This window comes from Delphinapterus leucas, chromosome 1 (assembly GCF_059928025.1).
Source record: "Delphinapterus leucas isolate spDelLeu-1000000601 "Yukka" chromosome 1, BTC_Dleu_Yukka2, whole genome shotgun sequence".
Lineage (NCBI taxonomy): Eukaryota > Metazoa > Chordata > Mammalia > Artiodactyla > Monodontidae > Delphinapterus > Delphinapterus leucas.
Genome location: NC_143129.1, coordinates 88,477,647 through 88,495,913, shown reverse-complemented (window position 1 = coordinate 88,495,913; position 18,267 = coordinate 88,477,647). Strand labels below are relative to the sequence as shown.

At 41.1% G+C, this 18,267-nt stretch overlaps 1 protein-coding gene across 1 annotated transcript in view; it reads left to right on the top strand.

The window, feature by feature from the left end:
* Positions 1-18,267, top strand: part of SLC22A15 (solute carrier family 22 member 15) — an 84,068-nt gene that overhangs the window by 49,590 nt on the left and 16,211 nt on the right. Inside the window, 4 exon segments of the mRNA XM_022583982.3 lie at positions 1,237-1,452; positions 6,420-6,445; positions 6,448-6,556; positions 9,335-9,420. Coding sequence (XP_022439690.2) covers positions 1,237-1,452; positions 6,420-6,445; positions 6,448-6,556; positions 9,335-9,420 — 437 coding nt within the window.

Sequence of the window (18,267 nt, the reverse complement as noted above, 5' to 3'; positions counted from 1 at the left end):
ATTGCTCCATACAAAATGAAAGTGTTCAGTAAATGGTTATTGATGAACTGGCTGTCCATGAAGTTCCAAATCCTGTGGTGTTTGTTGCCAACACTATCCTCACTGAAAGGCATGGGGAGTTCTGAAAGGCACCTTAAATAGCCTTTTTTAGTATTATTCATGCAAGTTTCATTTTAGGAAAATCATATCAGATTAGATCAAAAGGTACTTGATGTTGTGTTTTGTAAACAAGGCTTCCATGTTCCTGCCACCCTTTGGTTTTTGAAAAGTCCTCTAAAAGTATGCAGAACTGTGAAGAGGAGAAAAGATACGTAATATCTAAGTCTTGAAACTGTTGAAAGGTATCAGTGGCAATAGAAATGCTCAGTACTTTGTAGCTATAGTAAGAAGTAACTGTTGTTTTGGAACTGGAGTAGTTAACCAGAAAATAAACTTTTATTCTTTTTTTTTTTTGGGGTATGCGGGCCTCTCACTGCTGTGGCCTCTCCCATTGCGGAGCACAGGCTCCGGACGCGCAGGCTCAGTGGCCATGGCTCACGGGCCCAGCCACTCCGCGTCACGTGGGATCTTCCCGGACCAGGGCACGAACCCGTGTCCCCTGCATCGGCAGGCGGACTCTCAACCACTGCGCCACCAGGGAAGCCACTGATTGGAGTATTTTAAAGCTTTAAAGCTCAAAAGTAGTTAAGATGTGATAAACCCTTTTTCATTTTTATGTGTAGCCTTAATATAATCTCTACCTTTTTAATAACATATCACTGTGTTGAAAACACTTAAAAATTCTTTTCTGATGGATAATAGAGATTTTAATCTTCTTTGTGAGGCTTTTTCAGAACTTTAAAAACCCACTCTACAGTATTATTCTAACAACACTTGGCTATGATTTAGAGCCATATCTCTGACACATGCTTTCAGAAGAATTACTCAGTACTATAAACTTAACTTGCCATTCATATATTAACATTTACTTAAAAGTAAATGCATACTGTTTACTTTTTTACTGCAATTTTGGGAGTGTGTTTTTGGTTTCCATTCGTAAAGGAGGCCATCATTTAATGATGGCAGCTGTTGACAGCAGCCCTCTCTCTCTTCCACGTGTCATTGGGAGAGTTAAGCTTTAGACCTAACGTGGAATCCGGTTGTGGTTTAGGGACCACGTACGGCGTGGGTGATTTGTCTCCTTCTGGTGCACGTGTACCTATACGAATATACAGCCTTTGATGACATCTCTTTCAGATTCATTCCTGAATCACCTCGTTGGTTATACTCCCAGGGTCGACTGCGTGAGGCTGAAGCCGCGCTGCACCTCATCGCCAAGAGGAACCGCCAGCTCAGGTGTACCTTCTCACTAACACACCCGGACAACAGGAGCTGCAAGGAGACGGGAAGTGTCCTGGACCTGTTCCGCTACCGGGTCCTCTTGGGGCATACTCTGACCCTGATGTTCATCTGGTAATTCTCTCTAAGGGCTCTTCTGTTGATCTGCAGCTCAGGTTATTTATAATCAGTTATTTCTTCAGGGTTACAGAAAATTTCACTCTTTTCTTCAGCCTGAAGTTGTTTTCAGAGAAATAAGCCTCCCCCCGATCCCCCAGCTTAGGTGTTGTGCTCACCTGTGCTTTCTCAGCATCCTCCCCTTCAAGGAGGAAATGATGGTGCCTGGCGGCAGGTTTACTGAACTTGTAGAAGTAGGTGTCAGAAGCACATCTTTGCTTATGAGGTATTTAATGTAAATTTTTAGGTCCCCATTCCCCACTCCAAAAAAAGGAAAGCAAGGAAGCGCACCAGAGACAGAAGACTTTCTGAGGAGGACTTGGAGGCACCTCCCCTTGGTTTTGGCCTCAGGCACTTAGATAGCACGTTCTAATTGCAACGCCCTATACTGCATTTTGTGCGGCATCCCACTCACTCACTCAACAGGTGGGCTGAACGTTTGCCTCGTGGGAATGAGATCCTTGGAGTGTGAGGTGACAGCCTCAGAGCCACATGTGCAAGTCAGTGAATGAACGGGTTAGTCCTCTCTGAACCTGATTTTCTAGTTTGGCTAATTCTGACCTGCCCTCAAAATGTTCTCTGCATTAATGTAAATCGCACTGAATGGTTCAAGATTGTGCCATTTAAAGAATTAAATCGTGGAAAGGGGAGAAATGGGTGTTTCATACATAGAATTTGTGGAGTACCATAGGTTTTAATATTATTCATTCTGTTAAAGTGCCGTAAATGTAACTTGGTCCAGGATTGGACACGAACATCATATTTACTGGCCTAGAGGACTATTGTGCTATGGTTTGCCTGTATTTGGCAAGAAGCCTGCATAGAATACTATATTTTTCACTTGGGAAAAGAGGAGAATCATTTTATGTCAAATTAATTGTATATATAAAGCTAAAAAGAACAGTATATTGAGAATAAGAAACTGCCAAGATAGTTTTCTGTATCTTGATTCTCTCTTCCCACCCGACCAAACCCTGGCTACCACCTGTATGGTTAGGGGCCAGGTCACACCAGCTGCCACCGTCCCCACTGAGCCAGCCTAGTGCTGGAGTATCACAGATGCATGAGATATGTTGAATGAAGGACACAAGTTCGGAGGCATGGAGATTAAGGGAGCCTTTATTTATTTATTTAAAATTTTTATTGGAGTATAGTTTTCTGTATCTTGATTCTCTCTTCCCACCCGACCAAACCCTGGCTACCACCTGTATGGTTAGGGGCCAGGTCACACCAGCTGCCACCGTCCCCACTGAGCCAGCCTAGTGCTGGAGTATCACAGATGCATGAGATATGTTGAATGAAGGACACAAGTTCGGAGGCATGGAGATTAAGGGAGCCTTTATTTATTTATTTAAAATTTTTATTGGAGTATAGTTGATCTACAGTGTTGTGTTAATTTCAGGTGTACAGCAAAGTGAATCAGTCATATGTATACATATATCCACTCTTTTTTAGATTTTTTTTCCCATATAGGCCATTACAGAGTATTGAGTAGAGTTCCCTGTGCTATACAGTTAGGTCCTTATTAGTTATCTGTTTTATATATAGTAATGTGTATGTGTCAATAACAATCTTCAATTTATCCCTCTCCCCGCCTTGCCCCCAGTAACCGTAAGTTTATTTTCCATACTTGTAACTCTTTTTCTGTTTTGTAGATAAGTTCATTCGTACCCTTTTTTTTTAGATTCCACATATAAGCGACATCATATGATATCTATCTTTCTCTGTCTGACTCACTTCATTCAGTATGACAATCTCTAGGTCCATCCATGTTGCTGCAAATGGCATTATTTCATGTTTTTTTAAAGCCAAACCTGACAATACAGCGTAGGAGCTACTAAGGAAATCCTTACAAAGTATGTTCAGGTACTTAAGGCTCCATAAAACTGCATTTGCATGTCAAGTAGACAGTCAAACCCTCTGCCTTGAAGGAAGTATCTACTTTCTTAGGGGTTGTTTACTTCTTGTTTTTAAGTTTTTGTTTTTTCCAGGAATATTAACTTTGGGGTTCTGGCCTTCAGGGGATAAAAAACAGACAGACAGAAAAACAAACTAGACTTAGAGCTAGGGAGAATGTTTATGTTTATTTTATGTCTTACACGGCCAAAGGAGCTGTTCTCAAATAAACTTCTTCCCCCGGGCTCAGAATGTTAAAATACATGATAACTGAGACAGTGTCGTTCCACATACTGCCGTTCTTTTTGAAGATGCTATAAAATTCTAAAATCTTTTCTGTGGATCTGTCATTGAAGAAAACCTTAACTGGGGAGTAAAATTATACCTCTGTGCTTAACATCTGTTCCTTTGGTTATTTCCCACAGTAGTGCCTTTTTAAATAGTTCTTTGATGCCCTAAATATACTGCTAAATATTATGCAAGCATTTTAAATTTTGTTTGGGGCCCATAAACAGGATTGAAATGATTTGAATAGCTGTAATTATGCATCCCAACGACCAACTCTACCAGCAAAGAAATCTGCAAACGGAGTCTGAGACCATAGGCCTTCCTTGCCCATGTTCTCCCCATTTTCTCTCACCACCAGCTGGTAATGCAATCCCTCTAGTGTCTTGAACTGGCTCTGTTTATTTGTGCCCTACTTGCTACCTTCACAACTTAGTTTAAATATGTATGTGTGTTTCCATTGCTGGAATACTTCACTGGGATTTCTATTTTAAATGCAGAATAGATACACACTAACACATACAACACATTAGGAATAGCGTTATGTAAGGCGGGGGGGTCTCTACTGCAGTTGGAAAGGATTTTTTAAGTATTTCAGGAAAATATTTTAAGTTGTCTAGCCTGCTGCTTACAGGCAAAGTGCTCGGGGACAGGGAAAACAGAAAATTCAGTGTCACCTTGCATCGTTACCCGTGATGTCCCAGCTGTGACTCAACTCAGCATCCTCAGTATATGAATGACAGCTCCACCCAGGAAGAAGTAATGGGAAGTAGCTGCTGCCTGGGCTAATTTGCCAGCGAGGGATGAGTCACTAAGCAGGCCAGCTCCAGGAGTCCGTCGTCCCTCCCCATCCCTCTCCTTGGTTCCTGTGGTCCATTCTTACTAGCCCAGAGCATTTGGCCCATTTTGCTGTTTTGTCAGAGACGGAAAGAAAGTTTTCCCTTTCCTGTTGGTCTCATCATAGCTGCAGCTCGTTGGACTTTTTCTAAGGAAAAGAGAAGCAAATGGGAATTTCCTCATAATAAACACTTGTCAAAATGAATTGTACAAACATAAAAACTAATGAACTTCCGAAGCCCAGGTCTTTTACTATTTGTATAGAAATTTATGGTTTACAAAGGGGGAAAAGGAGGGGGTGTGGGATGAATTGGGAGATTGGGATTGACATATATACACTATTGATCTATGTATAAAATAGATAATTGATGAGAACCTACTGTATAGCACGGGGAGCTCTACTCAATGCTCTGTGGCGACCTAAATGGGAAGGAAATCCAAATAAGAGGGGATATATGTATACGTATAGTTGATTCCCTTTGCTGTACAGCAGAAACTAATACAACATTGTAAAGCAACTATACTGCAATAAAAATTAATTTAAAAAATTTATGGTTTACAAAATGTATTCGTATATTAACAAAGCCTAGTCAGGGTTTGTTTTCGTTCTATTCTAGTATGTTTTATTTTTAATACTGCAATTTCCTAGGCACAAAGGTTTTGCTTTCTTTCTGTGGTTTCAGTTACCCAAGGTCAATTGCAGTCTGAAAATATTAAACGGAAAATTCCAGAAAGAAACAACTCATAAGTTTTAAATTGCAGGCCATTCTGAGTAGCGTGATGAAATCTCGCACCCTCCCGCTCCATCCCACGTGGGACCTAAATCATCCCTTTGTCCAGCATATCCTGCCCATTAGCCACTTAGTCACAGTCTTTCTTATCAGACCGACTATCCGTATCGCAGTGCTTGTGTTCAAGTCACTCTTACTTTACTTAATAATGGCCCCAAAGCACGAGAGTAGTCATGCCAGCAATTCGGATGTTCTCTTACTGGGCCTAATTTATAAATTAAACCTTATCATAGGTGTATGGCTAGGAAAAAACATAGTATATATAGGGTTCGGTACTATCTGAGGTTTCAGGCATCCACTGGGAGTCTTGGAATGTATCCCCAGCGGATAAGCAGGGGCTACTGTAGTCCCTTCACTCTGGAAGAAGTTCCTATTATTCCGGATGGCCCTTGCTCCAGCGTAGCTCCTGGGCTGCGGGACATGGGCTCTGTGCCTGGCACAATGCCTGCCTCCTAGGAGGCGCCGCCTCAGTGTTTCGGCGGTGGCGTGCAGAAATGGATGCAGGGCTTTGATCACCCTAGAGGAGCCTGCCTCTACCGTGGCCCTCGTCCTCTCTTTCCTGTTCTGGGTGTCTATAGCATGTGCACTTGCTGAATGCCAGGAGGGGTTGAGAACCTGGTCAGGGGTTAGAGTCCCTGTCACCCTGGCCTGCAGGCCACCGCTGGTAACCCAGACACTTATCAGCATCTGTTCTCAACACCATCCTCTGTTGGCTTTCTCTCTGGGAGTTCTTTATTCTAGAGTCATTTCGATAATATCACAATTGCCTAGGGCAAGTGTTCTATAAGTTGTTGAATTAAATACAGTAAGAATAGAGTCACTGTCTTCATTTAAATGCAGAAAAGTGTGATGAAAGCACAAGCGATGCCTCCTCTGTCAGGAGCTGGCCACACCTTTGCTTTATAGAGCATCTGGATGTAGCTCAAATCATTTCCAAGGCCCCTTTACTTTTTATTTTGTCCTAGTATAGAAATTATATTAGGATAGAAAGCTTAGTGGGAGAGTCAGGCTTACTGCTTGAGCCAGATGGCATTATTGAACCAAGATTTGAATCTTCTCTGGTAAATTCTTATTGGCTTTTTCATTGTCTGTCTTGTTTTTCACCCCCAATTGCAGGTTTGTGTGCAGCTTGGTGTATTATGGCCTCTCAGTGCAGGTGATCTAGGTGGAAGTATTTATGCCAACTTGGCCCTGTCTGGCCTCATAGAGATTCCATCTTACCCTATCTGCATCTACTTGATTAACCAAAAATGGTGAGTATGGGTGGATATGAAGTGCACCATGTAGAGGACACACACACACTAACATACATAAATATCTTTGTCCATATGCAGAATCTGCTAAGTACTCCATGGTGATTAGAATTCTTTTCAGACCAAACACAGTGAGAATTCATTTTTTAGTGTTATTTCTTGGGCTTCAAGTTTATGAGTTATTATGTAGGTTTTTTTAAATTGAAGTATAGTTGATTCACCATGTTGTGTTAGTTTCTGGTATACAGCAAAATGATTCAGTTATACATATACATATTCTTTTTCATAATTTCTTCCATTATAGTTTATTGCAAGATACTGAATATAGTTCCCTGTGCTGTACAGTAGGACCTTGTTGTTTATCTATTTTATCTACAGTAGTTTGTATCTGCTAACCCCAAACTCCTAATTTATCCCTCCTTGCCCTTCCCCTCTGGTAACCATAAGTTTGTTTTCTATGTCTGTGAGTCTGTTTCTGTTTTGTAGATAAGTTCATTTGTGTCATATTTTAGATTCCATGTATAAGTGATATGATATTTGTATTTCTCTGTCTGACTTACTCAGTGCGATAGTCCATTCATGTTGCTGCAAATGGCATCATTTCATTCTTCTTTATGACTGAGTAATACTCCATCGTATATATATATACCACATCTTCTTTATCCATTCATCTGTTGATGGGCATCTAGGTTGCTTCCATGTCTTGGCTATTGTAAATAGTGAGGTGTGTGTGTCTTTTCGAATTAGAGTTTTCTCCAGATATATGCCCAGGAGTCAGATTACTGGGTCATATTGTAGCTCTATTTTTAGTTTTTTAAGGAACCTCCATACTGTTTTCCATAGTGGTTGCACCAATATACATTCCCACCAACAGCGTAGGAGGGTTCCCTTTTCCTCACACCCTCTCCAGCATATATTGTTTGTAGACTTTTTGATGATGGCCATTCTGACCAGTATGAGGTTATGCCTCATTGTTGTTTTGATTTGCATTTCTCTAATAATTAGTGATGTTGAGCATCTTTTCACATGCTTATTGGCCATCTGTACGTCTTCTTTGGAGAAATGTCTATTTAGGTCTTCATAGGTTTTTAACCCAACATTAAGACATTACCACCCAACTGTTTTTGAGCAGTCTGTGTGTGATTTGTTCGTCCCAACATGTGGGAATATTGACTCGATGTAGGTAGAGCTCCACGACCCAGTCACTATCATTTAGAAGCTCTCACACAAGACAAAGAGCTGGAGGAACGAAAAAGACTTTTCTTTCCTCTTAAGATCCCCTGGACTTTGTTGAGAGGAAGAAGAGATCCTGCTTTTGCTGTTCATTGTCAGTGGGCACAGTTTTGAAATATTTTTTTAAAGTTCTTTTATAGAGCACCCTTTCCTCAGCTTTCTCAGATTCCTTCTGTTATTGAACCCCTGACCAGGGCAACTGAAAATTGTGAGCTAGGAATCAGTTGGATTTTGCCATTTTTCATTCTCCAGAAATCATCATTTTTACCAAAAACAGCATTCCTTCAGCGTTGCACTGGCTGCTGTCGTCATGGATATTGCGGTCAGCGCATTTTAAAGGGCAGTTTTGGATTCTGTCCAGTTGAAGGGCTTTTCTCTGGGGGGTGGCCCCAGTTGCCTCTGCCGACCGGGTCCTCTGTTAGTGACTGAGTGTGCTCTCATCATGGTCCAAGGGCTGAGCCAGGCAGAGTATTCAGAAATCTGTTCCCACCATCCCCGGTGTGCTTCCTGTTACAGCTTCCTGTGCCCCCCTCTGATGACCATGGACAGTGTTACAAGGACATGGTCGATGGGGGGGTGTGTCCTAGGTGTCTTTGCATCCCTAGTGCCTGCCTAGAATGATGCCTGTCACTTGAAAGGCATTCAATACTGACTGTTAAATTAAGCACAATAACCTGGAGACCTGAGTCCTTGCCTGTCTCCCAGCCATCTGCACCAGAGTCAGGATTAAAATCTGAAGCAGAGGGAAGGAACACCACCTTGGGGATCAGGCAGCCTCGTGTTAGTTTTATAACTTTGAGAAGTTACCTTGCTAAACCTCCATGTAGTTATCCTTAAACCAGGGATTATAAAATTCCCCTGGAAAAATTGTTATAAAAATTACAATAACATTGAAGCTCCTAACAGAGGACCTAGCACATTGCCAGCTCCTAGTAAAGGAAGGCTTATTAATGTTCATATCTTTCTTCTAAGTCTAGAGCTCTTATTTGAAAATTATTTCTCCCAAGAAAGTGTGCAATAAATTTCACTTAATTCTGACATACTAACAAGAGTTTCTTTCTGTTTGTCTTTTTAAGAGAGAGAGAGGTGTGTTTAAAATTTTAACTGCCTAAGATACAAGTAACGAGAAAATGAAATGAGCTGGAAGACTCCATTCTCCATGTCTCAGTGTTATTCTCTAGAAGATGGAGAATATAACAGCATATGCCTTACAGGTTTATTATTAGCATTAAGTAAGATAACATAGACAGAAAGCATTTCGGCACAGAAAGTGCCTGAAACATAGTAAGCACTCACAGAAATAGATAGAATGATTCCCTGTTCTTTTCCTGCACACATGATTTAAACCCGCCATCCAGCAAGTTTTCCTTGGCTTTGTGATGGTTACTTATTTTATGTCCTGGTCAGTCATATGTGCCACCCACTCCTTAAGAAAAGATGAACATATAATGAAAGTGAGGACATTTAAAAAGGAAGGTTAGGGGGATGAAGCAGAAGAATGTGTAAGATTCTCAAGGGAAACGTGAATTTCTTTGTATCGTTTAGGTTTGGCCGGAAGCGGACATTAGCAACATTTCTGTGCCTAGGAGGACTGGCTTGTCTTATTGTCATGTTTCTTCCAGAAAAGAAAGGTATGCCTTTCCAATTTCTACATGAGGGTTTTGAATAGCACTTGTATTACAATGAATCTCAATATAGTGGAGCGCTCACCATATGCCGTGCTTCATTTCTGTGGTTGCATATTATTTAGCAATGGTGTGGGGTATAATGGGCCAGATTCTTTCCATTGCCTAAACTATTCTCCGGGTGAATAATGTGCTTAGAGGTGCACTATTAATTCTTTCAGGCGATTAAGCTACCATCTGGGGTGTCTGGACTGCAGTACTGGTGATGTTGGAGTTGTTTATTTGATGATTGTGGGCCATTTAGTTCTGCACAGAAGGAGCCTCTGTCCAAGGCTGCAGATTGCCCTCCTCATTCCAGCCAGTTACGAGACTGGAGATGAGAGGCACTGGTTCTCCACGGTGGCTTCGGCACCCCTCATTGTCTCCATCAATACTCCCAAGGCACCCTGATAATAACAACAGCACAATAAGAATAATAGTCACTGTTGGTGACAATTGACCTTCGCTCATTCTTATAGAAAGTGTGAATGAAACATCCTTAGGAAACTTGCTATTTTCATATTTGTAGCTTTGCTATGTAAACACAGCTTTAAAAACAGGTCCCTTTGGCATCCATATCTAACATGACTTCTGCCCCTCTATAGGGATTCTATACATAGTGCTGGTCCTCAACCTCTTTTCCGCACTAGCACACCTGAGACATGCCCTCTATTACATCAAAAACTGTGGTTTTAGCAGTGATTTTCGACCATAAGAAGTGGGTCATAACAAACTCTCTGCTGCTAGGGAATAGGGTACAATGAAAGTCCTGTTTTGGGGACTTTGGGATTTTGACAGGGTTCCACCATGGAGCTTGTTCTTCAGGTGGGAATCATTGTGAAATGGTTTAACATAAGTTTTTCTTTTTTGGCCGCACCATGCGGCCTGTGGGATCTTAGTTCCCCGACGGGGGATTGAACCCGGGCCCCGGCAGTGAGAGCTCCGAGTCCTAACCACTGGACCACCAGGGAACTCCCTAACAAAGTTTTGATAACGACTAGAAATGCAGCTGACAAATTCATTTCCCGTCGGAGCATACATGTATTAAGTGCTCCTTTGGTGATCCCTTCTCCTTAAGGGTCAGGTGTACCAGCGTCTCACTGAAGACTCCAAGGCCACGTGTCCTAGTTATGCAGCCCTCCAGTATATCTGCTGTGCTGCTAGCTGCCACCTGGAGTTCTGTGCCTTAAATCCAGAGCACTGTTGGTTCACTAGTTAGGATTTTACTCAATATTTAGAACAGCCTTGGGGACTCCCCTGGTGGTGCAGTGGTTAAGAATCCGCCTGCCAATTCAGGGGACATGGGTTCGAGCCCTGGTCCGGGAAGATCCCACATGCCGTGGAGCAACTAAGCCTGTGAGCCATAACTGCTGAGCCCACGTGCCACAACTACTGAAGCCTGCGCACCTAGAGTCTGTGCTGCACAACAAGAGAAGCCACCACAATGAGAAGGCCGTGCACCACAACGAAGAGTAGCCCCGCTCACCGCAACTAGAGAAAGCCTGCACGCAGCAACGAAGACCCAATGCAGCCAAAAATAAACTAATTAATTAATTTAAAAAAAGGAACAGGCTTACAGTGATTTTCACGGAATCCTGGAAACTAAAGAATTCAGTAAGTTTGCCATCGAGGCTTCCCTGGTGCTGCAGTGCTTGTAAACCACACACACAGCCCCTCTCCTTGGACACGCGTGGGCACAGTGGCATTCAGTATTGGTAGCCTAGCGTGGTGGGTACTGCCCAATGAAGAGTGTACTGTATGTTTTCTTTACTATAGGCCATACTTGTACAGACATGTATATATATTTATATAAGATCTACCTATCCTAGGATGGAACGTTTGAGGGAAAATAAAATGGGAGGCCAAAAAAAAAAAAAGGTAACACTTCCAGTTGAGAGCCAAGATTGTAACCTGAGAGTAGCCAGGAGCTTCCTATCAGTAACCATGTTTTCAATAAATACTCTTTCATGTACAAAAAAAAAAAAATGTCTTAGTTTTAAGAAATTTGTTACCTGTGCTAGTGCCAGCAAAAGGAGAAACTCCTCAGCTGTTGCCCTGCCGTGGGCTTGTAGAACTAAGTGCCCAGTTCTGTTTGTCTGGGACAAGACATGAATGGGCTTCAAATCACTGCAACTTTCAGTTCAGCAGATTCTGTTTCTCATAGACAACCTAGAAATTCAGTTGTTTTCTACCTGTAATATCCAGTGGTCTATTTATTACTCTATAGAGAGAAACTTTTCCTTTTTACTCTAAATGCCCCTGTAAGCTGTCACACCTCGGCAAGCCAGGCCGATTCATGTCTTTCCTCGCTCCCACGTATCTGTACTCCAGGTAACCCACACCCTGGGCCTCTGCACACAGCCCTTTCTACACAAACCCAAAGGGAAATCAGATTCATGGTCTCCCGTCTAGACCGGTCACCACACTGTGCTCACTTCCGGTCTGTCCTAAGCGAGCAGCTGAGCCCCTCGTGGATCACGCCCTTGGTGCACACTGAGTAACAAACACAGCACATCTGTCTTACACACCCACAGATGCGCCCCGGGAACAGGGTTCCTGTCATACTTAGAAAAGTGGATGTAGTCTATTTTTGAAGATTTCCAGAGAAAGAAGTTCCATAATGTTCCTTAGCAAGTAGTTTCTATTTTTAATAGCCACGCAAAGGTTAGAATGAGCCTCTTCCACTACAGCTGAGCCCATTTCCTTTCATTTTATTCATCACTAGAGATAGAGAACAGATGGTCACCCCTTTTTTGCATAATCCTTTCTCTCTTTGCAGGGAGTCATCTAGTTATTCCTGAATCTTCGCTACTTTGAGCTAAAAGTATTTATTCTTTAAACTTTCTTTGAACCTTTCATATTTACTCTTCAAAATATTTTGATAGCTTTCTTTTAAATCTCAATTTTTTCAAAGTGCCGAGGTTTAGGCTACCTGTTGTGAAAGTTCTGATAAATATATATTAAGAAAGAGGCCTAGCAGTTTGAAAACATCTGTTACCATCTTATGTGAGCTTGGTGACCTCTCATTTTCTCACTGCTTTTTATGCTCATTTGCCCTCACTTTTTCCCACCAAACATTCATTTGCTTTCTCTGTCAACTTAGGTTGCCCTCTACATACCAACTCTTTTTTCACATCTACGTATGACTGTGATGCTCAGTGTCTGAGGCACAGACATAGGTATACCTCTATAAGAGACAGCCAGTAAGCTAGAAAATAGATTGCTTGGCATTCCTTAGCCTATGGTTGATAATTATTGGACAAAAGTGTCCTATTCAATACATATTTGCACCCTGATTGGCCTCCAAGTAAATGTTCTCCCCTGGGGGCAATGTTACCAAGTGGCCACTAATTTCTTCCACAGATTGGTCCTCATACATTTTACCTGATCTCTGTCCTTGCTTAAAGGGTCCTAATTAAGCTGTAATACTGGTGACCGTTTATTTTTTTAATATTTATTTTATTTATTATTTATTTGGTTGTGCCGGGTCTTAGTTGCGGCAGGCGGGTCTTTAGTTGTGGCATGAGAACTCTTAGTTGTGGCATGCATGTGGGATCTAGTTCCCTGACCAGGGATCGAACCCGGGCCCCCTGCATTGGGAGTGAGGAGTCCTGACCACAGTGCCACCAGGGAAGTCCCCTGGTGACCACTTATTAAGTGTTAACTCTGTGCTGGTTTCTTTTCATACATAGAGGTATTACCTCTTATCCCCATTTCCTAAGGAAACTGAAGCTCAGGTAGGTCAAGCAACTTGTCCAAGGTTGCACAGCAAGTAAGCAGCACACCTGGGATTCAGATCCCACGTCTCTCTGACTCTAAAATCAGTGCTCTTTTGGGAATGCTTATCTGTCCTCTTAGAGTTTTAAGACCAAAGTATTCATTGCACATGGTAAAGCCATAGCCTTAGAGAATTAATGCTGCCTGACTAGGACCCATTCTTAACTCTTCAATGGGCAGGCCTGATGGGAACTGGCCAGAGTTTAAGAACCTGGCTTGTCAGGGTGGCACTGGGTAAGGAGGTTGGCAAGGAGGTTTCTGGCAGTTGTGATCCTGCCAGAGAATCCGAATACTGGGAAGTCACAGCACATGACTAGATAAACAGTTTCACAGTTGAAGGGAGTGTCCTCAGACTCAGCTCTAGCAGAACCTTTATCTCTCATTGCTTTGTTCAACCTCAGCCTGCCCATTCTTTATTCATTTGACTTCTCTAGGGCCTGCTATGTACAGGGTACTATTTATAAATATGACCTGGTTCCTGGCCTCAAAGAGCTTATAATCTAGTGAGGAAAAGGAATGATTCATAAAAACAGAAACAAAAACAATAAAAACAGAAGGTGCCATATGAGAACTGACAACAGAATGCTATAGGAACTTTAACAGGCTATGATAGTAATGGAGACCAGCTAACCTCCTGTTTCACCAGACAAAATATAAAAAACACTGATTTTTGGACATTGGACAACAGGCTTCAGAAGACAGAAGTGATCCCTGAGAAAAATGAAACAAGATGTGCCCTAAGAGTGCCCTAGCTCAGGTCTTCAGGCCTCAGTGCACAAAGGGACACCCAGCAAATCCTGGTGCTCTTACCAAATTGATAAGACAGATAGTAAAGCTTGGAAAGGCCAATATGGCTAGAATTTCCTGGGCAAAATACTGGAGAGGAGTAAGATATATAGAGGAATATGTGGAGGAAGAATTCTAGAGATCTGCAGAAGATCTCTGAGCCCTTGGCTGCTGACTGATCTGGGCATGCATTTGAGGAAGCTACTGAGGCTGGGGAGGTGGCCACCAGAAAGGAACAAGTGGAACAATTCTTGGAACCTAGGGCCATGTTTAGTTCGCGTTGCCTTTAGCCAGACTCCAAGATCTCCTGGGTCAAAGTAGCCCAACACTATAGGCTATTCTGCTAAAGCAGAGCTTGCTCTAAAAGTGCTTAAAAAATTCAGAGGATCAAGTGATTCCCAGTAACTTAACTGCATTCCAGGAAAAAGAGCAACAATATGTAAAGGAATACAATAAAATCCAGCACCTAACAGTGTAACATTCACAGCCTCTGACATCCAGTCAGTATTACCAGGCATGCAAATGAGCAGGAAAATACTCCCACAACCAGGAGAAATGTCAATAGAAACAGAACTAAAAATGACACAGACAATAGAATGAGGAGGCAGGGACCTTAAAACAGCTATTATAAATGTACTGCATATGTTTACGAAGGTAGAAGAAAGCAAGATAATAATGAGCAGAGAAAGAGAAGATAGAAAAAGAGGCACACATTACATCTAGGGATGAAACATACATTATATGAAAAAAAAACAGGCAGTAGATGAGATGAACCACAGAAGAAAAGATCAGTGAGGAAGATATAACAAAAGAAGCTGCAGAATGAAACAAACAAAAGTTGTAGGACAACACCAAGCCCACCAGTTATGCAACTGGAACCTGAGAAGGCGGAAGTAAAAAACAAAGATACTTGCAGAAATAATGGTCTACTACTTTCCAGATTTGATGAAAACTATAAACACATTATGAGAAAGTGGTCAGTTCATCAAGAAGATATTACAATCCCGATTATGTGTGTTTCTGATAACATTCGAAGCACAGGAAGCAAAATGGACAGAACTGAAAGGAGAAATAGACAAACCCAACATTACAGTTGGGTATTTCAGTACTCTCTCTCGATGACTGATAGAAAAACTGACAGAAAAGAATTAGGATATGGAGACTTAAGCAGCCTACCTGACCTAATTGTCATTTGTCAGACACTACATAAAACAGCAGAATATGCATTCTGTGTGAAGTGCACACCCAGAACATGTGCCAAGAGAGACCATGTTCTGGGCCATAAAACAAGATTCAATACATTTAAAAGGATTGAAATCTTACGAAAATAAGTTCTTTGACCATAATGGAATTAAAGTAGAAATCAATAACAGAAAGCTATCAGGAAATCCTCAAATATTTGGATTTCAAAAAACATTCTTCTAAAAACACATGGGTCAAAGAAGAAATCACAAAGGAAATTAGAAAAATTTTAATTAAACAATAATTAAAGTACAACATATTGAGTTTGTGAGATGCAGTAAAGCAGCGCCTAGAGGGAAATTTGTATAATTAAAAAATGTTGTATCGGGCTTCCCTGGTGGCACACTGGTTAAGAATCTGCCTGCCAGTGCAGGTGACACAGGTTCGATCCCTGGTCCGGGAAGATACCACATGCTGCAGAGTAGCTAAGCCTCTGTGCCACAGCTACTGAGCCTGTGGTCTAGAGCCTGTGAGCCACAACTACTGAGCCCACGCTGCACAGCTACTGAGCTGTGCCACAACTACTGATGATCGCGCGCTCTAGGGCTAGTGTGCCGCAACTGCTGAGCCCTTGTGCTGCAACTACTGAAGCCCGCGTGCCTAGAGCCCGTGCTCCGCAACAAGAGAAGCCACCACAATGAGAAGCCCACACGCTGCAATGAAGAGTAGCCCCCACTCGCCACAACTAGAGAAAGCCCACGCGCAGCAACGAAGACCCAACACAGCCAAAAATAAATTAAAAAAAAAAAGTATCAGGGGCTTCCCTGGTGGTGCAGTGGCTGGGAGTCCGCCTGCCGTTGCAGGGTACACGGGTTTGTGCCCCGGACTGGGAAGATCCCCCATGCCGTGGAGCGGCTGGGCCCGTGAGCCATGGCCGCTGAACCTGCGCGTCCGGAGCCTGTGCTCCGCAACGGGAGAGGCCACAACAGTGAGAGGCCTGCGTACCGCAAAACAAACAAACAAACAAAAACAAAAAAAAGTATCAGAAAAAAGGAAGTTTTCAAATCAGTGATCTAAGCATCTCCCCTAAGAAAATAGAAGGCAAATTAAAAAAAAAGACTGACAAACACAAAGTAAGCAAAAGGAAGGAAATAATAAATATAAGTAAAAATCAATAAAATAAAAACATGAAAATAATACAGAAAAGTCAATGAAACCAAAAGCTGGTTGTTTGAGATCAATAGAATCAATAAGCCACTAGCCACACTAATAAAGGAAAAAGAAAGAAGAAACCAATTACCAGTATCAGGAATGAAAGAGGGACACCACTATAGAAACTGTAGACATTTATAAGGGAATATTATACACATTTTTATGCCAATAAATTCAACTTAGGTAAAATGGATAAATTCCTTGAAAGGTACAAACTACCAAAGTGTACAAAACCATAGATAACCTGAATAACCCTTTATCCAGTAAAGATACCTAATTTGTAGTTTAAAACATTCCCACAAAGAGAATTCCAGACCCAGATGGCTTCACTGGTAAATTATGAAACACATAAGGAAGAAATAATATAATTCTACACATTCTTCCAGAAAATAAAAAAAAGAGCGAATACTCTTCCAACCCAGTGTTTGAGGTCAGCAATTACCCTGATATTAAAACCAAACAAAGACATTATGAGAAAACTAAAGACCAATATCTCTCATTAATATAGATGCAAAACTCTATTGACTAAACATTAGCAAATTCAACAATGAATAAAAAAGGTATGATACATCATGACCAAGCAGGATTTATCCCACAAACACACAGTTGGTTTAACATTCAAAAGCTAATCAGTGTTATTCACCATATTAAAAGACCAAAAAGAAAAAAAAAAAAAATCATATGGTCATTTCAATACAAGTAGGAAAAGCACTTGTTCAGGTTTCAACACCCATTCTTTACAAAAACTAGCAGCAAGTAGAAGTAGAAGTTTCCTTAGCCTGATAATGGAAAACCTGCAGCTAACATCACGTTTAATGGTGAAAAACTAAATGCTTGTTCCCTAAGATTGGGAAAAAGGCAAGGATATCCATTCTTGCCACTTCTTTGGAGCATTGTACTGAAATTATTAGTGAATACAACAGGGCAATAAAAAGAAATTAGGGGGATCCAAAATGAAAAGGAAGAACTAAAACTGTCTTTATTCACAAGACTTCATTATTGTCTCCATAGAAAATCCTAAAAAAAAAATCTATTAGAATTAAGAAATGAGTTTAGCAGAGTCTTTTGACACATAATTTTAGTTCTGTATATTAACAACAAACAATTTAAAATTGAAGTAAATAATGCCATTTATAAAAAATTAAAAATATGAAATATTTAGGAATAAAACCTTAAAAATATGTATGAGACCTGTAGAAAACTGTAAAATATAAAACATTGATGAGAGAAGTTAAAGAAGACTAAATAAATGAATTGGTGGTAATGGTAATAATAAAATAAATGAAGAGCCTACCATGCTCAAGGATCAGAAAATACTAAGACATCAGTTCTCCCCAAATCAATCTATCTTCAGCACAATCCCAATAAAATTTCCACCAGGCTTCTTTTTGCTGATAGATACTGACAAGTTAATACTAAAATACCTATGGAACTGCAAATTATATCCAAAATAATTTTTATCAAGAAAAATTAAGTTGGAGGACTTTATCCCAACTGATTTTAAAACTTACTACAAAATTATGTTAAGACAGTAGGGGAATTCCCTGGACTCAGCACTTTCACTGCTGTGGCCTGGGTTCGATACCTGGTTGAGGAACTAAGATCCCACAAGCCATGAGGCATGGCCTGAAAATTAAAAAAAAAAAAAAAAGACAGTGTGATATTGGCATAATGGTGGATGCATAGATAATAGAATTGAATATGAAATAGACCTATATATATGGTCATTTGATTTTTATTTTATTTTTGAGGGGGCTGAGATTTTATTCACCTTTTAAAAATGTTTCATTCAATCATAACACACATAAGAGAAAAATACACATGGTCGATTGATTTTTGATGACAAGTCAATTCAAT